The 22,859-nt window shown below is 48.4% G+C and overlaps 2 protein-coding genes across 5 annotated transcripts; both read left to right on the top strand.

Moving 5' to 3' along the window:
• The first annotated feature begins 584 nt into the window (after positions 1-584).
• On the top strand, positions 585-5,738 carry ccdc47 (coiled-coil domain containing 47). Its single transcript, XM_084678861.1, has 13 exons — positions 585-825; positions 1,634-1,929; positions 2,246-2,347; positions 2,526-2,700; positions 2,825-2,946; positions 3,026-3,091; positions 3,186-3,287; positions 3,398-3,508; positions 3,726-3,811; positions 3,907-3,965; positions 4,247-4,356; positions 4,770-4,937; positions 5,052-5,738. Exons 2-13 carry the CDS (start codon positions 1,642-1,644, stop codon positions 5,130-5,132), a joined length of 1,470 nt encoding a protein of 489 aa, XP_084534987.1. The 5' UTR covers positions 585-825; positions 1,634-1,641; the 3' UTR covers positions 5,133-5,738.
• Positions 5,739-8,597: 2,859 nt separating this feature from the next.
• Positions 8,598-22,541, top strand: setd1a (SET domain containing 1A, histone lysine methyltransferase). Of its 4 annotated transcripts, none has more exons than XM_084676762.1 (21): positions 8,598-8,739; positions 9,780-9,924; positions 10,025-10,123; positions 10,260-10,530; positions 10,741-10,865; positions 10,986-11,236; positions 11,413-13,150; positions 13,475-14,452; positions 14,593-14,766; positions 14,872-14,959; positions 15,074-15,216; positions 15,896-15,923; positions 16,051-16,255; positions 16,351-16,424; positions 16,505-17,799; positions 18,079-18,427; positions 18,659-18,843; positions 19,392-19,502; positions 19,672-19,791; positions 20,064-20,201; positions 20,387-22,541. In XM_084676762.1, the coding sequence occupies exons 2-21, from the start codon at positions 9,787-9,789 to the stop codon at positions 20,558-20,560; spliced, it is 6,684 nt and encodes a 2,227-aa protein (XP_084532888.1). In that variant the 5' UTR covers positions 8,598-8,739; positions 9,780-9,786; the 3' UTR covers positions 20,561-22,541. The 4 variants fall into 4 exon arrangements, with proteins under 4 accessions (XP_084532888.1, XP_084532884.1, XP_084532886.1 ...); XM_084676758.1 differs by having other exon boundaries at positions 18,007-18,427; XM_084676760.1 differs by having other exon boundaries at positions 15,896-15,938.
• The last annotated feature ends 318 nt before the right edge of the window (positions 22,542-22,859 follow it).

Genomic DNA, 22,859 nt, shown 5'->3' with positions numbered 1-22,859 from the left:
AGGTGGAAAAAATGGCCTGATATAATGTGTATCCCCCTGTAACTCATATGGTAGTCAGGTGAACAAAGCGGTTAATTGAAAAGCCGTATTAAACTAAATAAAATTAAAACAGAAATCACGTTAGAGAGCAGGGAGGGATCACCCGCAGAGAATGGACGGACGGAGGTAGATGAAAGGAAAACATATTGTTCATAAACCTGCATGTGATGTCGAGTCACATGGATAGGCCTATCAGTCGGCCTATGTAGCTAAGGTGCATGGCAATATGGAACTTTGTAAAACACTGTTTAATCCACAATACCACGCATTAAACAATACATACTACGACGCATTGAACAATTCACACGTCGCCTTAATGTAACAGACAAATAAACGTATTTATGTAGATAAATGAGTCCCTTGTTACAATGGAAAACCTTGTCGAGTCTTCCAAGTCGTTATTTGTCCCATTTAAGAGGTGAATTCGAAGGGCATCAATTAGTCTTCTGTGAGTGCACGCGCGCTCCCGCGGCCAGGGGATACAAATCCTGGTGGGGATAAGTGCCTTGGCACGACACCTGTCCTCACACTTCCAAACAGTAGGTGGCGGTAATGCGCCTCTTGACGCTGGTTGCAATCTCCCGTAACACCAACAGAGGAAGAAGACTGCTCTGTCGATACTGTCACCTGGCTAGCTCAGCGTAGTAGCCAGCTAGCTAGCTAGTTATATTTGGAACCACGGGACAGCGGGTGTGTGCTTTTCAACAGTTAGGCGAACGAAGGACCTGTCAGCGTATCCCCGAATAGAATTCCTTTTAGCCATTCTTGCTAGAAAACACTCCAAAGGTAGCTCTATCACTGAACTTGCTTGGTACTTTTGTTTGACTAGTTGCAAATGTATGGCAGTTTGGTCGCCGTCACCAATTTGCCACATTTGGTTGTTGAGAAAGGGATATGCTAATGTGTTAGCGTAGCAAGCTAGTAGTACTACTAGTAGTATGTGACTAGTGTGGGGGGATGGGAGTCAAGCTCAAATCTGCAAGCTAGCAAGTTACTTCATAATCTTTGCCTCCCTGGATGCCTATCAAATTTCATATTATTGTTTGAATTGATCGACCGTAGGTTAACGAACATTACGGTAGTCATCAAACTATAGCCTTAACTGTTTATTACGGTCAAACTGGTTAAATGTTTTGTGAGAGTTGCTAGCTCTGTAATCTCAGCAATCCGATTGAAGATAGAACAGCATTAACGTTAGCGACCTAGCTTACCCACGTTGCTAAAATGGTTTCTTAGACAGGTCCTAACAAGCTCTATTAACTAGGCCGATGTTGTCTTTATATGGAAAATAAACGGGGCTAGCAATGGTATTGGCTTTTGTCATTCTTGATCTGAATTTGAGATTCTCAAGGTGACGGATGATCCGGTTCTCTGACAACAGTGCCTAACGAGACCTTGAAATAGATTGTTGTAAAATCAGTTTTATCTGTCATTAAAATCATGTGTACTCTACTCTTGTATTAGTATTGGAAAGTTATTGTGGGCACATTCCAAGTAAGCAATTATACCATAAATGCCCCACACCTTGAAATCTAGCTTTTGTTTGTTAACTCATTGACTTATCTCTCTCTCTCTCTCTTCCTACTAAATGTAGGGTAAGCCATGCAGCGTCTGTACCTGATGCTGCTGCCTGCGCTGTTGTTGCTGCTGGTCCTGCCTGTCTCCAGGGGGCGCTACAACGACGACTTTGAGGATGGAGAGGACCAGGCAGAATTCGATGAAAACGACTTTGCAGAGTTTGAGGATGCAAGTGAGGACGCCACAATTGAGACGGAAACGGCTCCTCCGCTGCGGGCCTCCCCGTCCGCGCTGCCTGCTGAGGACGACGAAGACGAGGCCACGGTGGAGCTGGAGGACGGCCAGGACGGCTTTGAGGACTCTGAGATACAGGTGAATGAGGGTGTGATGATCGGATGGCTGAGCGGTTGGGGAATCGGGCTGTTAATCAGAAGGTTGACGGTTCGATTCTTGGCCGTGCCAAATGACGTTGTGTCCTCGGGCACTTCACCCTATTTGCCTCGGGGGGAATGTCCCTGTACTTACTGTAAATCTCTCTGGATTAGAGCATCTGCTAAATGTAAATTTGTGTGTGGGTGTGTGGGGGGGGGTTGGTTATAGTCTCTCTGACTTTTATTAGTTGTTCCACTGTCATTCATAGCCAAACGAATTCACCTTGACGATGTCTTATTCTCTTATTCTGCCCCAGGACCAAGACATATATAGCAAATATGATCAAGAGGAGTTTGAGGGCATCGAGGACATGGAGAAGACCAGCCCTTCGTTCAAGGACCCCCTCATCATTCATACGGTGTGCTTGTTGTTGAAAGTAGACTAGACCATGTTATGTTCACTTGACACACTGACCGCTATGCAAAGACAATCCACATTCCACATGTTCCTTTAAAACAACTACATGCAGCGCTTTCTAAAGATAAGTACAATTGGAGTGTCATTGTTATGATCCCCCCCCACCCGCCCTCGCGCAGGTTCCTGCCCATTTGCAGAACAGCTGGGAGAGCTACTACATGGAGATCCTGATGGTGACAGGCCTGCTGGCCTACATCATGAACTACATCATCGGCAAGAACAAGAACAGTCGTCTGGCCCAGGCCTGGTTCAACTCCCACAGAGAACTTCTAGAGAGCAACTTTGCGCTCGTGGGTGAGTCATCAAGGTTTCTTTGCCTTGCTTTTGTCATATTATAACGTAGCTGTGCTGAGATCAGTCGACGAAAAGGAAATGAATGAAGATCTCGTCGTGATCGTGTGATGGTGTGTGTGGTCAGGTGACGATGGTACCAACAAAGAGGCAGTGAGCACTGGGAAGCTCAACCAGGAAAACGAGCACATCTACAACCTGTGGTGCTCTGGACGCGTGTGCTGCGAGGGCATGCTGATCCAACTCAAGGTACTCAGCTTTGATTGTCAAAGTACCTAACAGTTTCTGTCCGAAATCGCCTTCTGCAAATGTTTGTGTTCCGTTGCAGTTCTTGAAGAGGCAGGACCTGCTTAATGTGCTGGCCAGAATGATGAGACCAGTCTGTGATCAAGTGGTGAGTACAGCTAAAGTAGTGTTAGTAGAGCAAATGATCTTTCTGTGTCTAACTATTCCTGTTTGTTTTTATGGATTTGTCCCACACTTTGTAGCAAATTAAAGTAACTCTGAATGACGAGGATATGGACACGTTTGTGTTCGCTTTGGGCACCAAGAAGGCCATGGCGAAGATGCAGAAGGATATGCAGGACCTGGTAAGGGGATTAACCCTGACGGTCGAGTCTTCAAACATTTAGTAAGTTAGTCACCTATACGTCTGTCTCCATGGGGTTTGTTTACAAGTCCTGTGTCTGTCTATCCACAGAGTGAGTTCTGCAGTGACAAGCCCAAGTCAGGGTCAAAGTATGGCCTTCCTGAGTCCCTGGCTATCATTTCAGAGATGGGCGAAGTCACAGATGGTGTGATGGACAGCAAGGTGAGAACTTGATCTCTTGTGTCCCAATCATAGAATCAGGGAAACAAACGTTCACAGTGCGGTCATATGTTGTTAGTGGCCCAATGGGACCTGCTATAATATACAGCTACCCTTTTTTATACAGTATTTACATACATATTTCAAATGGTTAACTTTGTATAAAACATGGTGTAATTGCTGAGGATTTATGACGTGACTGTTTCCTCCTGTTTCTCAGATGGTACACTATGTCACCAACCATGCTGACAAGATCGAGTCCATCCACTTCTCGGACCAATTTTCTGGTCCAAAAGTTATGCAAGAGTAAATATTCTGTGTAGTACTTTTTTTTTGTCTTTTCCAAAGGTTTTTTTATCTCGAATAACATGGATGAACATTGTCTTTGTGTTGTGTTTCAGGGAGGGTCAGCCCTTAAAGCTGCCTGAGACGAAGAAGACACTACAGTTTACATTTAATGGTACGTTTTGGTTCATGCTTTCAAGCTACAAAATACCTTCCCACCGCAATGACGACATTTCTATTGACATGGATTGTGTCTTCAATATTACATTTACATTAGTCATTAGCAGACACTCTTATCCAGAGCGACTTATAGTAAGTACAGGGACATTCCCCCCAAGGACACAATGTAATTTTTCACAGCCAGGAATCGAACCGGCAACTTTCTGATTAATAGCCCGATCTCCTAACCGCTCTGCCATCTGACCGCGTATGTTATATAAAATGTTTTTCCTGTAGTGCCTGGCATGGGCAACACGTCTCCCAAAGACATGGACTCTCTGCTTCCCCTCATGAACATGGTGATCTACAGCATTGACAAGGTCAAGAAGCTCCGCCTCAACAGGGAGGTGAGTGGGACTTAAACACACACACACACACACACACACACACACATTCACACATACACACACACACATTCACACACACATTCACACACACACACACATTCACACACACACACACATTCACACACACACATTCACACACACACACAAACAAACACACACACACGTATACTAGCTCTGTCTTCTCGTTACTCTTAATTTACATTTAGTCATTTAGCAGACACTCTTATCCAGAGCGACTTACAGTAAGTACAGGGACATTCCCCTCAAGGCAAGTAGGGTGAAGTGCCTTGCCCAAGGACACAACCTTATTTTGCACGGCCGGGAATCGAACTGCCAACCTTCTGATTAATTTCCCCGATTCCCTAACCGCTCCGCCATCTGACCACCCATTCTTCTTCTTCTTCTGTCTCTAGGGCAAGCAGAAGGCTGACAAAAACCGTGCCCGTGTGGAAGAGAACTTCCTGAAGCAAACCCACACTCAGCGCCAAGAAGCGGCCCAGACTCGCCGGGAGGAGAAGAAGAGGGCTGAGAAGGAGCGCATCATGAACGAGGAGGACCCCGAGAGACAGCGCCGTCTGGAGGTCAGCCACGCAGCAGGGGAGCTCCTGTTTGACCCCCCGGGGGCAAGAATGCAAGGCCTTGTTTGTACTTCCTGGTCTGCAACTTCTCACCTTGGCCTGTTTTTGTTTTTCCAGGAGGCTGCTCAACGCCGTGAGCAGAAGAAAATAGAGAAGAAACAGATGAAGATGAAGCAAATCAAAGTGAAAGCCATGTGAAGAGAACGAGCAGACACACACAGACATGCAGATACAGGGATACAAGCACACACACACACACAGTGCTCAGCTCAGATGGTTTCTACAGCTTCCATCCATCTCTCTTTCTCTCTCCAGCAGCCAGCTCTGGTCTGGCACATCAACAGGCATTCCCTCATCAAGGGCGTGTCAGGCTTCATGGGTTCTGTTCCCATGGAAACGCCAGTTCCAATCAGGGTAGATTGTTGTAGGTGTTGATTGAGCTGCTGGGGTGGCATTGAAGATAAGTTCTATTTCACATATTTTGCCAGGACAATTAATGCCAACTTCCTATGCTTGATTTCATCTTCCTTCCAATTCTGCATAGCAACACTGCTTATGAAGCTTTTTTTTTTATTGAATCTACAGGGATGGGGTTCACCTTTTTGTGGTAATAAAACAAAAACATTATTTTACAGGAATGAATCCATGCCAGGCTTTTGTTTATTGAAAATGTATTTAACACTTTGCTGATCATGCTGAACATTTTGTCAAACATGTTTTAATTTATATCTGAAGTGACTAGTTCCTAACAGTCTGTTTCTCTGCTGTTTTTTGAGAAAACATAATAAATGCACTAGAAACTTACATACGAAAGTATTTTTCGTTATTTGATTATATAATTTTCATAATGTTTTAAGTGGTCTGATATTACTCTATTATAAGCTATACCCTAAAATATTCAAAAACCTCTATATCAGAGCACTAAAAATAACTCAAAAAATACTAGCTATATAAAAACACCTACATACATAACTCAAAAGGTAGGCCAACTTAAAAATGCATCGATGTTGACTACATCACTCATTAATATGGAGTCACATATGATTTACTATTAATTAAATCCACATTCACAGATAAATTCCTATCTCTGACCCTCTCACTGTCTCTTTAGACTGTAGCTGTGTTGCAGCTACACACGCCAACACCAACATACCTATAGTATAAGAAACATAACCATTAGTCAATGTGCATGAGCCAGTTGAATGGTGAATGTATGCTATTCTGTTGAATTTATTTGTAAATCATTCGTAAAAGAGTCAGTGCCTCCCCAGCCACAAACCTCACCGCACGTCATCCTTAACTTCCACAGTAGAAAAGTTTCCGATTGTAAAGTCTAATGAACAATGCCTTACCAAATGTCTTCAAACTTCCACCTGACATGTCTTCTGAAGTTTCGTTAATGGAGTTAGACGTGTGTGCAGCATGTAGGGAGTCAGGTGGCACTACCGCTACCTCCAGCCAGATTACCTTTTAAATACCTGGGGAAGGTATTTAAAAAGCATTTGACAACTGCTTTGTCATTTGAATTGCGGATTGCATTGTCACTTTGCGCATTGAATTGCCATTTGACAACTGCTTTGTCATTTGAAATGCGGATTGCCTTGTCACTTTGCGCATTGAATTGCCATTTGACAAATGCATTGCCATTTGAATAAAGATTCCATACATTCTCAAAATCACAGCGCTTCTTTCTAGCCTGGCTCAGTTGGGAAGTTGGGCTGGCACTGAGCCTGTTGACAAAAGAAGCGTTGTGATTGTGAGAATGTTAAGCATATTAAAAGTGAACTATTTTCTAAGCTTACTTCTTAAAAGTATATCAAAAGTGAACTAAAAGTGTACTATCCATATTTTAGTATACTTATAGTATACTTTAATATACTAATTTTTTTGTAAGGGTTTGCACTGTGGTAACCTATAGTATAAGTTTACAAACCTGTGTTATGTGTTATGATCTGACATAGTGTCACATGGTGGTAGTGAGTGGGCAGAGGTTCCTGCCATCAACCCCTACACCTTGTAATTGTATTGTCTTTTTTGAGCATACCGCTTTTCAAGTTTTTTTTTTACTGTTTAATTTTGTAAGTTACCACTTCTGCAACTGGTAAGAGTTTCAGTGCTGTGTCAGGTGTTTGTTGTGGAAAGTGTGTGCAACCCTAGAGTGGTAGAGTTCCTGGTTTTATGTAGTTGTTCCCAATACTAGACCCTCCAGACCCAACTTCCCAACCACATTTTTTTGTGGGCGGGGAGAAGTTGGGCTGGCAGCCAGTCTAGAGGGTCTAGCTAATACTAAGGGGAATAAAATAAAATATAAGTAGTCATAATTTACAATCTAACCTAAAAAAACAGAGTGCAAGAGAACGATACAATAGTGCAAATTGCAATGTGCAGGGTGTCATTGTGCAGCATGTGATTTAAAGTCAGTCTGACTCCTTGGCCTTGTTAAAGTGGCCAACAGCGGATGGGAAGAAACTGTTCTTGTGGCGTCAGGAAGTCTGTGATCTACCTGCAGGTGGAGTCGGGCACGTTCAGCTGGGAGAGCTTGTCCTGTAGCAGAGCAGGGATGATGGTGTTGAAAGCAAAGCTGAAGTCCACAAACAGGATCCTGGCGTAGGATGCTGGGGAGTCCAGATGCTGTAGGGTGAAGTGGAGAGCCATGTTAACAGCATCATCCACAGACCTGTTGGCTCCGTAGGCAAACTGCAGTGGGTCCAGGAAGGGGTCTGTGATGGATTTGATGTGTGCCAGCACAAGGCGCTCAAAAGACTTCATTACCACAGAGGTCAGGGCGGACGGGTCTGTAGTCGTTAAGTCCTGTTGGCCTTGGCTTTTTGGGCACAAGGATGACGGTGGAGGACTTGAGACAGGCTGGCACATGGCATGTCTCCAGGGAGGTGTTAAAGATGTTTGTAAACACAGGAGACAGCTGGTCAGCGCAGTGCTACAGCTGGTCAGCGCAGTGATAAAAAGATTGATAAGAAGATTGAACTCTTGACACTGACCTTTTACACGAATCAATCTTTATTTTTTTTACAGATACAACCGCGTATTTCCTTCGCGGAATTGCATAGCAGAAACATGATTTTTCTCTTTCCTCGTAGATGAGGTGAAATCGTGTATTCAAAGACCACTTTGTTAACCCGTGAAGCTGTGGCATGCTGCCGACTAGTGGTAATAATAAGCACGTGCACGAACACAACTGACTGGTAACTGCTTCGTAAAGCAATCTACCTAAAATAAATGACTCAAATAAAATAAAAATAAAATGACCAAAGGTTCACACTCCTTTCGTTGAGCATAAAGACTGGGTAATATATCGACATATATATATATATATGTCGACGAAATAGATAACTAGTAAGCTAGCTATAATGTAGCAGAAGTGTACGATTATAATATGGAACTCAAAAAGGTGGCAAAACCGATTAAGCTAAACCTAAATATTCCTCAAAAGAATCCCAAATCAAGAACAATTCACTCTTAAATAGAACATTTACTGCGACTTTGTGACAGTTAGCCTAGCTAGCTCTACCTATTTACATTCTGTGTCAGCAGATTCGCTGCATTTATAGCAACGTCACATAGGAAAGCAGGTGCACACACGACATATTAGGTCACGAAACCTCAAAGAATACATTTGCTCACTTCTAATCATTCCAATAAAATGAACCCTATATTTTGTATTATGTTTTGTATTCAACAGTGGTGTGTTCAGTTTCGCGACCATAGTCGGATTGTGAAGAAAGTGCTGACCCTTAATGACTTTCTTTATTCGCCAAGACTGATGGAGAACAGGCGAGGCTTTCAGGTTGGTTACGCGATGGCCGCTCGATATACATTATTTTGATTTCAGATGTAAACAAAGAATTCTGTGAATTTTAGGGGGTCGTAACGGAAGTGGTTGATTTCCGAAAGGTAGCGACGCTGTTTTAATATAGTTATTGTCCTCACAAAAATAAACGGAGATTCCTTTTATGTCGGGACTGTTTTTCCCGTCCGTCCTAGGCCTAGCTACACTTGAGCGGCGGGTTGGTAGTTTCGGATGCAGCGGGCAATTGGTAAGAAAGAGGCGGGTTCAGATGGACGAGTTGGAAGAAAGCATTGCAAGTCAAAGTCGCAGTATCGATCAGAGCAGTAAAGTACATAATGCTTGTTTACCAAATTATAGCAATGTTATTAAATTTGCTTGCCGGCTAGTTGAGGTTAAACAGATAGCTAGCTAGCTTGCCAGCTAGTGAGCTACTTGCTAGCTAGCTAAACAACATGACTGCTAAGCGGCATGCATTACCAGGACCTAAATGGTATGCTAGCTCTGTCTAGCATCAGCTGTTGTTGCCAAGGCTGTCGATGTAAACACCAGGCTTTAACGGCAGATACATTACCTACGTCTCTACATCTAAAGTAACATTGGCTAGTTAGTCAACGTCGACATAAATGTGAGCTGTGTTAACTGTGTTAACTGAGCTACAGTCTGGTGGTAGTTAGTCAAAAATGCAAACCACTCCGGTGTTAGTTTGATCGCAAACGAACTATTGTTTGTTTACTTTTGCTGACATGTCCGCTACCATCCGTTTTCGCATTAAAAATGGTGTATAATTGAGTGGGCAAGTTTGTAGTGCAGAGATACCGTTTTGAACGGTCTGATTCTAATGGTAACATGGCTAATCAACTGTCAGCTAACAGCGAGACGTGGTGACGTCTTAGGACAGGCTGAGATGTGTCACTGTATGAGTAGAGAGCTTATCACACTGTTCTCATGTTTCGGTTGCTTTTTTCACAAAAATCACTTTCGTGGTGAGCCCAATGGTTTTAACTCACAATCGTATTTCTCACTCTGCATACTCGTAGTGATAGCATGGATCCAGACAACGGACCGGAAACACAACGAGCTCTCAGTTTGCAATGGAAAAGCTATAAGCTTGTCCAGGACCCTGCGATCCGAAGGGTTGCTCAGAAAATATACAGATATGATGGAGTGCATTTCAGTGTGCCGGTGAGTGTTGACCTTTTATTGTTATTATATCATTTGAATCACGAGTATCTACTGTGGTGTCAGTGTGACATGTCAGTAACAGTAACCTGTGTTTTCACAGGACTCTGGATTTCCCCCAGTGGGAGATCTACGTGACCCAAGACCTCGAAGGATCTGGTCCAGACACACAGAGCTGTCCCTTCCAGTACCTAAGTTGAAGGTGATAAACCCTCCTATCCTCAACGATGATATAAAACACTTTTACCAGCATGGTTTGCACCAAAGAGGGATGGCCGAATTCCCAATCTGCATTTAGTGTTTCTTCCATCTCACTCGTTGTTCTTGATTTCCATCAGTTGGATGAGTTCTACGTGGGTCCTATCCCCCTTAAGGAGGTGACCTTTGCCCGTCTCAATGACAACATCAAGGAGCCCTTCCTCGCAGAGATGTGCTCCAAATTTGGAGAGGTGGAGGAGATGGAGATACTGTTTCATCCCAAGACTCGGAAGCACCTGGGTCTGGCCCGAGTGCTTTTCACCAACACCAGAGGCGCAAAAGACACAGTGAAGCACCTACACAACACTTCTGTCATGGGCAACATAGTACATGCTCAGCTAGACATTCAAGGTATTGAAATGCATGTATAGTGTTACATTTACTTTGGATAAAAGCGTCTGCTAAATGCATAAATGTACATTGTCAATAATGTTCCCTTAAATAATAAATTTAATAAGTGTTTTGAGGAGAGATTTTAAGCTGACCAGCCCCTGTACCTGTTGGCTCTGCTGTTTGTCTTCTTGACAACTGACACAGTGGTTGTGAATGTGTGTTCTTCAGGCCAGCAGAGGACAAAATATTACGACCTCATAGTGAGCGGATCCTACACACCGCAGACTGTGCCTCTTGGAGGAAAGGCTCTGACAGAGAGACTCCAGCCCGCGGCCCCCCCCCAGCCTGACACGGTAAAACCCCTCCAAAAGTGCTCGCATATAATCACGTGTCATCGTCCTCCTTTTTATTTATTTTTTCTTCTTCTTCTTCTCTTAACTGAGTGTCTTGTTCTTCCTTATGTCTCTCTGCAGTCGTCAGATATCAGACGGAGGCTCTCGTCAGATCTTCCCGCCGTGACAGGTGCTCCCGCTCTCACCCCTGGCAGTGTCACCCCCTGCTCCGTCGACACCGGCTTCAGCGAGCAGCGCCTGGACACGCCCCCTTCCTCCATGGGCGGACCCTACACCCCTGGTTCCTCGGTGTCTTCCCAAGGTGGAGGAACACCCTACACGCCACGCTCGGGGACGTCTTTCTCACAAGACTCAGGCTACGCCGTGTCCAGGTCTGTGATTGGGTGTCTGACAGCCTGCAGATGTCTATGGCCTGTATATAAGGCATATACAGGCCACATATATTATATATATATATATATATATATATATATATATATATATATATATTAATATGCATTGTAACTGCTCAGATTTTTTGAACATATCGTTTTGCTTTTTCTCCTAGGCATGGCTATAATGCTGGCTATCCTTCCCAGGACATGTTACCCTCTTCCTCATGTTCCTCCTCTGCAGTGTCCTCCTCAGTTGGGGGATACAAGGTGTCTCGTTACCCAGACGATCCTCAAGATCCCTCAGGGTATCACAAAGGTCGGTCCACGTACGCCCCCTTCCGTCCCAACGAGCCCCCGGGTTACTCCACACACCCCAACGCTGGGGGGGTCGGACACTTGACTCACCATCTCGCGATGCCACCGCCGCCCTCTGGGCCGCAGTACGAGCAGCCGTCCCTGTCAGACAGGGAGCGTGAGAGGGACCGGGACCGGGAACGAGACTCTGGGCGCTACGGCGCGGGCGGGATCAGTTCCAGGAGGTCGTCTTACCACGGCCACACGCAGGAGGCCAACGCCTCGTCCAAGTCCTCGTATCATTCCCACCACTCCCACCACCACTCAGAGCGCAGGGAGGAAAGAGGCTACAGGCGGGACAGCCTGGGCTCCCGCTCCAGCGACCACAGCCACCAGAGACACCGCAACCACCACCACTCTCACAATCATCACAGCGGCAGCGGCAGCAGCGGGGGGCGGCGGAGAAGCAGTCACGACAGGGACAGGGAGCGCGACAGAGACAGCGACTACTCTGGCAACTCGGATCCCAGGTTCAATTCCAACTCCCACCGATCCTCCTCAAACAGCATGTCCCCTCCTCCCTCCTCGTACCCCGCCCACTCCTCAGCCAAAGACCTCGCCCCTCCGCCTTCTCACGACCCGCCCGTCTCCTCCCGCCTGGGGGGGGCCAGCTCAGGGGAGAGGGCCTCCGGGCCGGGGGTGGGTGCCGACAAAGACTATCAGACACTACACCACACTCCTCTGCCGCCTCCCCCTCCTCCCCCACCCCCACCACTCCCCCCAGCCTCCGTCATCGCAGCGGCTGTAGCCGAGACACTCGGTGCCCTGGACTTTGGCCAAGAGAGCCCAGTTAGGGAGGAGCAGTGGACCAAGCCCAAACGCCGGCCCAGCACCCCGCCCCCACCTCCTCAGACCCCTCCTCCGTCCTCTCCTCCCCATTCCTCCGTCGCCTCCTCCTCAACCTCTCCCTCGTCCACCTCCCTCCCTCACCATCTTCCGGCCTCCTCCGCTTCCCTGTCTCCGCCCCCTGCGCAGCGGGACTCCTCCTCCCCAGAGCCAGACACTACCAACGAGAGCCTGCCGTTTGTCTACCACAGCAGCAGCCTCGACTCGCGTATCGAGATGCTCCTGAAAGAGCAGAAGGCCAAGTTCTCCTTCCTGGCGTCGGACGAGGACGAGGAGGAGGACAGGAAGGAGGAGCGGCAGAAAGAGAAAGCCGCGGCGAGAGAGGGAGGAGAGCGAAGGAAAGGGAAGGGAGAGGCGGCGGCCGTGGCGGTGGGGGAGAAGAAGAGCGGCGAGAGAGAGGTGGACGGAGATAAGGACAGGCGCCGGAGGCAGGGAGACTCGGAGGGAGGCCAGCGGAGGAGAGGAGAGCGAGAAGGTCGCAGGGGAAGGAAACACGGAGCAGGTGCCGATGGGAGGAAGAGTCCTCCTGTAGTGGCCCCAGCCACACCCTCCTCCTCCTCAACCTACTCCCCTCACGTCCCTGTCTCAGAAGACCCCCTGGCCCAGAACAGCCTGCCTGGGCCTGGCCAGCTGCAGGACCAGTCTCCACAGCCGCTGTCAGCTGACCCACGCACCAGGCAGGGGGCACGCACACCTCCCCACAACGGACAGGTAAGATGTCAGACTCCACCGGTGTTAACATATATACTAACATATATACATACTATCATTATTTTATTATTATTGTATTATAGATGTTACTTACTGTCCAGGCATCCGCTGATATGTATAGATACCTGTTTGACTAGACAGGCTTGAACAGGTAAGGTCCTCACCTGTACACCTCTCTCTCTCTCCCTCTCTCTGTCTGTCTCTCTCTCACTCTCTCTCTCGCTCTGTGTCTGTCTGTCTGTCTGTCTGTCTGTCTCTGTCTGTCTATCTCTCTCTTTGTCTGTCTGTCTATCTCTGTCTCTCTCTGTCTCTTTCTCTGTGCAGACGTCTCCTCACTCCTCAGGAGAAGACATGGAGATTTCCGACGAGGAGGACGAGAACCCCAACCCAGCTGTGAGCACCCACCTCCCCACTCCCTCGTCCGCCTCCTCGCCGTCCTCGTCCCAGGGTGCCCTGCCCTCCAAAACGGCCGACCCCTCATCCTCCCCGCCGCCCATCTCCGACACCACGCAGCACTTTGGCACCTCCATGCCCCCTCCGCCCATCCCCTCCTACCTCCCTCCTCCCCCTGGGTTCTCCCTCCAGCCCCCGCCGCCCCCGGGCATCCCCCCACCTCTTGCTCACATGGAGCTGCACTCGGAGTACCCCCCTCCCATGCCCCCGCACATGTACGACTACGCCAGCTCCGTGGAGCTGATGAACCAGTACAGCGGTGGAACCCCCATGTCCTTCCAGATGCAGACCCAGATGCTCAGCCGACTGCACCGCATGTCCTCCGCCAACGGCACCCCTGCCGCCCCCGGCGAGGCTCTCCCGACAGACTACTCCTCCTCCTACCACCTCCACGCCATGCCCCCTCCCCCACACCCGCACCACCCGTACATGGACCAAGAAGGAGGCGGGGCTGCCGGCCACTACGACCAGGATCACCGCTACATGCCCCCTCACATGCCCTACACCTACCCAGACCCCCACGGCTCCCAGATCCCACCCCCTCCCCACCACGGCATCCCCCCTCCGCCCACATCCTGGGCTCACCACTACCCGTACCCCTCCTACATGCCCCCGCCCGGCTACGGGACAATGCCGCCCGGGGAGGGAGATGCACCCTACGGGGAGGCGGGTGACCAGATGCCCCTGCTGGCAGAGAGCCCCCACGAGGCTACTGTTCAGCTGGTGCTGGCCACTCTCATCCAGGAGATGAAGAACATCATGCAGAGGGACCTGAACCGAAAGATGGTGGAGAACATCGCCTTTGCCACCTTCGACGAGTGGTGGGAACGCAAGGAGACCAAGGCTAAGGTAAGGAAGGAGGTCGTGTGTCATGGTGCCATGGTCTAATCAAGCGCTTTTGAAACTTATTTATTTTCCTTCTGAAAAGCCGTCTGACAAACCTCCCTAAACTCTCTGGTGAACTCGTCTCCTGTGTCTTGGTCCTCCAGCCCTTCCAGACGATGGTCAGGGGGGTGTCGGCTCTGCGGGACGATGAGAAGAAGGAGGAGAAGGACAAGGCCAGCAAGCCCCGCGAGCCTCTGCTGTCTCTGGTGGACTGGGCCAAGAGTGGAGGCATGGAGGGCTTCTCCCTACGGGGGGCGCTACGCCTGCCCTCCTTCAAGGTTCGGACACTCTGAACACCGGCAGCTTGGAGCCCATTCTGTCCCACATCGTATTTCTTCGGGGAGTTGTCAAATGTTGTGTTTTTGTGTGTTTTTGTTCTGTAGGTGAAGAGGAAAGAGCCTCAGGAGCTGGGAGATGGAGGAGAGATGAAGATGAAGAGGCCTTCCACCCCGCCGGAGGATGATGACGAAGGTTTGCCAACATTTCCTATTCATTGAAAGCCACGGCAACGGTATTTTATCAGTGCTGTCTGCCTCTCTATCAGTGTTTAACGCTGACGTTCCGGCGTCTTCCCTCTGGGTTCAGGCGCAGACGGCAGAAGGGCAGAGGGAGAAGGGAGCAGGACTGAGAGAGACCGCAGGAGGAGGAGGAAGAAGCACAGGAGCAGAAAGCCCTGGGACCTGGACAGTGAAGGAGAAGAGACCTCAGACGGCTCCTCCTCCGAGAAGGTGTGTGTGTGTGTGTGTGTGTGAGAAGGACCAAGTGTTTCTGTGTGTTTCCTGTCTCCATGGGTGTTGTTGTGTTTCTCCTTGGTGTCGGGTAGATGGCAGCATTTCACTGTGTTCCTGCACTTCAGGATTGTACTTACCAGTTAACATGGGTTGCGCAACATTTTGTGACGCCAAAGACAAGTTGGTTTGCTTATAAACACAATCACAAATTCATTTTGAAATCTGAAACCAAGTGACTGTGAAACAAACAATGACTCAAGATTGGAATTTTCACACAGTTGTGTGTGACACTTTTCTTGTCATTGTTTCACTTAAATCTTTTAATCAAAAATGTATATAATATAAACTTTTCTGACAACATATTTCTTGCTTACAATTCATTGGTAACAGTCTAGGCCATAATTAGTATCGTTTTAAATGAGCCATTTTCATACGTTCACTGTACTATTGGTTAGAAAACAACAGATACCTGCGGTTGCTGGGGAAATATAAAAATGCCTCCCACGGTCTAGACAAAGAAGTTGCGTATTACCAGTTCTTCTTTTTATATTTTTTAAAGGTTCAACTTCTCTTGTTTTGTTTTTTTTATCTTGGAAAGTATTCAAACCAAGTTGGTTTAAAAATATCTAACTTGTGCACTGACGTGTTCACTATATCCTTCCGTTTCTTATTTTAGGACGATGAGAGTGGAAAGGAAACTGAAGGTACGCATGTCATCCGTACGTTTGGAACCAGCCCAACCAGTTTGCCATCATCCACAATAATATTTACTTCTGTCTCCATCGTGTCCTCATGTTGCCTCTTACTTCATCTCACTGTCGCTTCTGACAGACGAGGCTCTGAGTGCAGACAGCGACGATGAGAGCCTCTCTTCCTCCTCTGGGAGTTCCTCTTCCTCCTCCTCCTCCTCTTCCTCCTCCTCTTCATCCGACGAGGAAGAGGATGGAGAGTTGGCCGGGGAAAGCGAGGGTTTGGACACCATGGATGAGTCCACAATGGACAGCACGGCCCTGGACGCAGAGAAAGAGCATTACAGGTATTTTCTTCTTCCTTTTCATGAACACAACTTGACAATAATGAGCAAACGGGAAAACGAATATTCACTCCAGCCATTTGTATTGTTCTCTGTAGAGAAAAGGGCCGCATCCGTTTACCACCCTCAAGTGGTGTTCTCAAGGATCCCCTCAGCACACAAGTCAAAGCAGGTCAGTCAGAATCTCTGTTAGGAATCAAAATGTCGTCATTGAGAGTTTATACTCAATACGACTTTCTTCTCTTCTCACAGGGGACAATTTGGACAAGACTGGAATAGCAAAAGCACCCAGCATTCGCCCTCCATCCCCTCCAGGACCACGCCCTTCCTCCCCCATTGTTCTCGTGCCCCCACTCAAGAAACGCAGGAAGACAGTGTCTTTCTCCACTGAGGACGGCGACTCCAAAACGCCCACAGCCCCCCTCTCCCCATCGCCCTCCGTGCCAGCTCAGTCTCCCCTCCTCTCCCCCGTCAAGGCCCTGCCTCCAGACTCCATCCTCACTGCCTCTCCTCCGGCTCAGTCCTCCAAGTCCATCCGCCTTCTCCCCTTCGCCTCCAAACCGGGCGAAGGCAACGCCCTCTCCCCGTCCTCCCCTGCCTCTGTTCTCACCGTGTCCCCGTCCCTCTCTGTACGCTACGACGACTCCAAAAAGAGCCCCAAGTCCCCCTCCAGACGGGGGGCGGGCAAGGACGCGGCCAAGCCCTCTGCCCCTCCTGTTCTGGTGTGTCGCACTGTACAGAACCTCCCCCTGGACCACGCCTCCATGGTCAGGATGGCCTTCGAGGAGCCCCCTCCCCCACCCCCCGTCCAGAAGAGACCCCGAGGCCGCCCTCGGACGGTCAGCCTGTCGGCTCCCCCTTCCTCCTACCCTCACACCCTCAACGAGGAGGATGAGGATGAGGAGGAGGAGCGGGAGCAGAGGCTGAGACTCAGGGAGCAGCTGGGGGCCTCCAGCCTGCTGCAGCTGGCCTCCGCCCCCACGGCAGACCTGGCCGTCTTGGCCGACGTGGCCCTGAAGCTGGACCCCGAGGCCGGCGACTCGGAGGAGACGGAAACGTCAGACGAGGCTGAGGAGCAGAAGATGGAGGAGGACATGTTGCTGTTGTCCCCCGAGCCCTTCTCCCTGGGAATGGACCCAGAAGGCCTCACCGTCCTGCACGAGCACAACTACTCCAGAGGCCCCGCCCACCTGGCCCCAGCCCCCAGGAAGTCGTCGTCTGTGCTGCTACCTGCAGACCTCAACCACCCCGCCATCTCCGGGGTGCTGGAGGCTCCAGAGGAAGTCATCGGAGAGGCCCTGGCCCCCAGGGGAGAGGCTGCAGAGCTGCTGTCTGGGATGGGTCTGCTGTGCGAGGCCGGAGACGCAGCCAAGGCCTCGGCTCTGACCTCGACGCACAAGAAGAAGGGCGTGGCTGCTCGGGAGCTCGAACTCGACAAGACGAAGAACAAGAAGCGGAAGAGGAAAGATAAAGAAAATGTTGAGCTGCAACCCGCGAAAAAGCAGAAGGAACAGCAGGGCAAGAAACCGAGAAAGAGGAAACCAGAGGTGGGTGTTGTTTTGAGGCTGGCCCGTGTGGAGCAGGGTTACAAACAACCAGTTTGATAACCCGTCAAAAGTTTACTGTCACCCAATTGAAATGGGAAAAAAAAAACATTGATTTGTCCGACTAGCATCGGCCAAATCAACGCTAGTTTTCCTTTCTTAGACCTCTTTAAGATCTCTAATGTCGCATCACATGTAGTCATTTAGCAGACGCTCTTCTCGTCCCGTGTGAGCCTTGTGCCTGTGTTCTCCTGTCAGTGGCTGTGTTTGGGTGTTGCTCAGGAGTCTGACCTGGAGGTGGACGTGGAGGAGCTGGAGCCAGGCGAGCTGTCCAGCACGGACGAGGAGGACGAGGACTTTGACGACCTGAGGAAGAGCGAGCGTCTCTTCCTCCAGGAAGCCGGCTTGACGTCGTCCCAGCGCTGGCCCAAACCCATCCCGGCTCCCCAAACCCCTCTCATCACCTTCGACCAGCGTAGCGAGTTTGAGCAGATGACCATCCTGTACGACATCTGGAACTCGGGCCTGGACGTGGAGGATCTCAGTCTGCTTAAGACCACCTATGAGAAGCTGCTGCAGGACGACCACAGCACGGACTGGCTCAACGACACCCACTGGGTCCACCACACTGATATCCTTTAATACTATCTCTGTTTGTGAACATCTGTCAGGTTGGGTGCTTGTGGTTGTGGTGGTGGTGGTGGTGGGGAGGGAAGTGGTGCATGTCGTGGGTAGGTATCACACTGTTTTCATGTCAGCAATATAGGCTTAGGCTAAGAATCAGTAGCCTTAATGATGTGATACCCGTTTCGACGCAGTATGACTGTGCCCTGAGTTGTTGGCCTTGACCTTCGCCCTGCACTTACCAACCTCCCGAACCCTCGCCGTAAGAAGAAGAACCCCGACGGTCAGCTGCGGGAGCACGTGACGGGCTGTGCCAGGAGCGAGGGCTACTACGCCATCAGCCGCAAGGAGAAGGACGTGTACCTGGATCTGGACCTGCCAGAGCAGGCCATCCTGGAGGCCCAGGAGAACATGGACAGCTCTGTACGCACCACCACCCCACTGCCTCTCTTCTCACTGCCTCTCTTCTCACTGCCTCCGTTCTCTCTGGCTCGATTTCTCACTGCCTCTGTTCTCACTGCCTCTGTTTCCTCTGCCTCTGTTCTCTCTGCCTCTGTTGTCTCTGCCTCTGTTCTCACTGCCTTTGTTCTCTTTGGGTGTCTGCTTTTTGCGGTTGTAGTTTACCGTAGGTCATCGGAAAAGCGTGACAGGATTATTCCTAAAACTGAATTTACCACCTTAAAAGGGAAATGGGATTTGTTTAGCTAAAACATGTCACATCCCTTCCAAACATAGAACAGCCATGAGTGCGTACAGGAAATGCGCCTGTTAGTCGTCACTCACCCGTTGTACCGTCCACTGAAGTTCATGTTGTTTTGGGGTTGTGTTTACTCATACCAAGTTGTTAGTCATCCCAGATTAACGTTGCTTTTGCTCTAATAGGACAAAGAGCGCTTGTGCCTTATTTAGTTCCAAGGACGTAAGATAGTGAGTGTGTTCAGGTGAGTCACTGCTCCCTCCTGTTCTCTCAGGGTACTAACCGGCTGCTCTCTGAGAGGCGCTCTGAGCAGCGCCGTCTACTCACAGTCATCGGCACGCCCGCGGTGATGGACTCCGACCTGCTGAAACTCAACCAGCTCAAGGTGAAACCCAGCCCCCCCTGCCAACTGTTGTTATCACTAACTCTGTATTCTTTAACTGCCGGTTAAGGTCCAACCTGTCCCCTTCTCCCTAATTATTGTCGGCAGACAGATATTTACGTTCAGTGGCATCGGTGAGGTCACAGTGGACTGACTTCCTTTTCCTTCACAGTTCCGTAAGAAGAAGCTTCGCTTTGGGCGCAGTCGGATTCATGAGTGGGGCCTGTTTGCCATGGAGCCCATTGCTGCTGATGAGATGGTGATCGAGTATGTGGGACAGAACATCAGACAGGTACGGGTCAGGGTGTGGGATTTACTGCTGCTATGGTTACTGGAGATGAACCTTAACATTCATCAGAAGTCTGCCTGTTTGGCTTGCAAATTGGCATAGATGCTTATGCCTCATACCCCCTCTTGCCTCATACCCCCTCTTGCCTCATACCCCCTCTTGCCTCATACCCCCCTCTTGCCTCATACCCCCTCTTGCCTCATACCCCCTCTTGCCTCAAACCCCCCTCTTGCCTCATACCCCCCATGTGCCTCAAACCCTCCTCTCTTTGCCAGATGGTGGCAGACAATCGAGAGAAGCGCTACGCCCAGCAGGGCATCGGAAGCAGCTACCTGTTCAGAGTGGATCATGACACCATCATCGACGCAACGAAATGCGGCAACCTGGCGCGCTTCATAAACCACTGCTGCACTGTAAGTCACTACTAACAGCCCACAGACACATTAGCAAATGCACACAAAGCAATGGTTTCAGTTGAATTAAATGTATTATATACATTGGGACTGACACTACGTGTCAGTTTGTATAAAGGTGTGCTGTATGGTGTAATTTAAGGTTTAGCTTGATCACTTAATTTTCGTCACCGCTCCTCTCCCAGCCTAATTGCTACGCGAAGGTGATCACCATCGAGTCCCAGAAGAAGATTGTGATCTACTCTAAGCAGGCCATTGGCGTCAACGAAGAAATTACTTACGACTACAAATTCCCCTTGGAGGAGAACAAGATCCCCTGTTTGTGTGGAACTGAGAACTGCCGTGGGACCCTCAACTAAAAGCGATAGCATTCATCACTTGCACTCTTGCACCAATAGGATGGCAGCATTTCCACTCAGCCCTCCACCCCACCCAAGGTTTCCAAACATCAATCAAGACAACTCATCACCACCACCACGTCCTCCTGCCGGCTGTCTTTATCCAGGAAAACGGACACAAACTCATTTGCACTGTTCTCACACATTCAATATACTGGCAGTTCGATGGGTCCGTTGTGTGAGGCCTTTGACAGCTTGGAGAGCTTTTATTTGTTGTAGGATGTAGGGTTAGAGTAACTCAATCAAGACACCTTTTCTTTTTTTCCATGCCAACCGCCTTTCCCAGAAGAGAATGCAGCCTACCAACAATAGCATAGTGTCGACTTTGCCGGTGTCAACCAGCTGCCCAAACAGATCCGCACACAGACGCACAGTAAAACAAACAGATTCAGGGTTTTTAAGGCGCCCGTTCAAAGCGCAGTTTTAGTTAACACACTCTGATCCATTCGGGACTTCAGTTATGCAAGATTTCCAAAAATGAATATCGTTTAACCTTTTTCATTTTATAGTATTATATATTATTATAATTGTTGTTCTTGTTATTTAGTTGTGTTAGCTGTAAGTATCTTACAGTAAAGTGTGCTCGGCGTCATCAGTGGCTTTGTGATTCACCAACCCCTTACTGCATCCTCCGTCATGTGACTCCCCCTCTCGCCAGCTTCTGATTGGATGAAAGACCAAAGACCTTTGAGCGTTTGTTTTTCAGACCATGCTACATCTGGGCACATTATTTGGTGTCACGTCCTACCATGAGCACCAGGTGTTAGTGTTCAGAGCTCACGCAGTTATTTTACGTTCTCCCTCCCCTCTTGATGTTCTGTAATGAGCCTTGTTTTATCCGATAGGTCAGCAAAGACTTGCTGTTTTTATAGGACCAAGGTAGCTCAAGTTCACCTCCCCCTTGTCACAAAAAGTGTGCATGTTTATTTTTTTAACCCCATGGTATGAATGTGCTCTGTACACTTGTGTTCTTGGGTCAACCAGCAAATTATGTTTGTGCTTCATTGGAAAGACATGGTCAGGACATTTTCTATAAAATGGCTGTTCATTTGATTATCCTTCTACTTTTTTTATGGGAAATCCTACAACTTTGGAAACATGCCTCCCCCTGTACCACTGAATTCAATACATGTGAGTTAACCCAGTTTGTCACTGTATATCCTGCATGGTTTTAAGGCTTATTTATTTGTATAGATCAGGTTCAATAAGTAGTTTGTATTTTTAGTCTCATTTTAGTCTACCTTTCACCCCCCCCCCCCCCCTCCCCCAAAGTATTTCAGAAACGTATCGGCCATTGTATTTAAAGACAAATCAACAAGGAACACGGGAATTTGTGATGTTGAGCTCAGCCCATCCAATCAACTACTTTATATGATGAACTTCATAAGCTTAACTGTTTCCCTTACTGGTGGATTCCTTAGTGTCTGTGTGTGTGTCTGTGTGCGTGACTGGTAGCCAGGCGTCTGGATCAACAATGGATCGGTTAGTGTGGCCATTTTTCTCTGTGTCTTGTTCTTGGTCTCCAGCGTTCGGACATCCCAAGGTTTATCTTTGATTTTGTATTTGTCACGTTGTGTTCTGTTCCCGACGCAACAGGAATCTGTAAGATAATTATTCTTGCAACTCATGCCTTTCAGTACAAACCAACCCTCTTAACTATAAGGCAGGAATACGGAAAGAAAAAAGTTCAAAGAAATTAATGTATATATTGTAGTAGTGTTTGTTTCTCGTAGAAACACACTGGTTCCAATCTGTAAATAAGTTGTTCATTTCCTTTTCCCCAAGAGGAGGAAAACTGTACATACTTTCCCTTCAGTAATTTTTTTTATTATTGTTTTTCCTTCATTTGATGATTTATTATTTTAATATTATTTGCAATATTTCTCTTGTATTAATGCGTTGGACCCTTTATTAATGGTGCATTAAAATATTTTTTAAATAAGGTCAGGCTTTTTATTGTGTAGTCGGCTGAGATCCTTCGGCAGTTTTGTACATAGCCATATATACATATGTCGTTTTGTACACCTCCGAATTCCTCTTGAGGTCACAGGTCACACACTAACGACAGCGACTTGCATACGTTCCAAAATTGCCAAACTAGTGGACTGGAAAGGGTGAAGGCCCGTGCTTGCCATAAAGGTGTACTTCCGGGTAATCCGGGTTTGTCGTTTTCGACCTGAGATCAACCCATTAACTCTATGGATCAACCTTTTCTACCAACGCATTTTGGGTGCTGGTTCGGAGCCAGTGTAGCTTGACG

This window comes from Hypomesus nipponensis, chromosome 17, assembly GCF_054491055.1.
Source record: "Hypomesus nipponensis isolate SF chromosome 17, ASM5449105v1, whole genome shotgun sequence".
NCBI lineage: Eukaryota > Metazoa > Chordata > Actinopteri > Osmeriformes > Osmeridae > Hypomesus > Hypomesus nipponensis.
Note: the sequence above shows the minus strand (reverse complement) of the source record. Positions and strands in the feature narration are given on the sequence as shown.

Excerpts from the sequence above, each read along its gene's own strand:
- ccdc47 (XM_084678861.1), top strand. The coding sequence starts at position 1,642 with ATGCAGCGTCTGTACCTGATGCTGCTGCCTGCGCTGTTGTTGCTGCTG. Across the intron at positions 1,930-2,245 it reads TTGAGGACTCTGAGATACAG|GACCAAGACATATATAGCAA; the intron begins GTGAATGAGGGT and ends ATTCTGCCCCAG. Across the intron at positions 2,348-2,525 it reads ACCCCCTCATCATTCATACG|GTTCCTGCCCATTTGCAGAA; the intron begins GTGTGCTTGTTG and ends GCCCTCGCGCAG.
- setd1a (XM_084676758.1), top strand. The coding sequence starts at position 9,787 with ATGGATCCAGACAACGGACCGGAAACACAACGAGCTCTCAGTTTGCAA. Across the intron at positions 10,531-10,740 it reads TGCTCAGCTAGACATTCAAG|GCCAGCAGAGGACAAAATAT; the intron begins GTATTGAAATGC and ends TGTGTTCTTCAG. Across the intron at positions 19,503-19,671 it reads TGAAACTCAACCAGCTCAAG|TTCCGTAAGAAGAAGCTTCG; the intron begins GTGAAACCCAGC and ends TTTCCTTCACAG.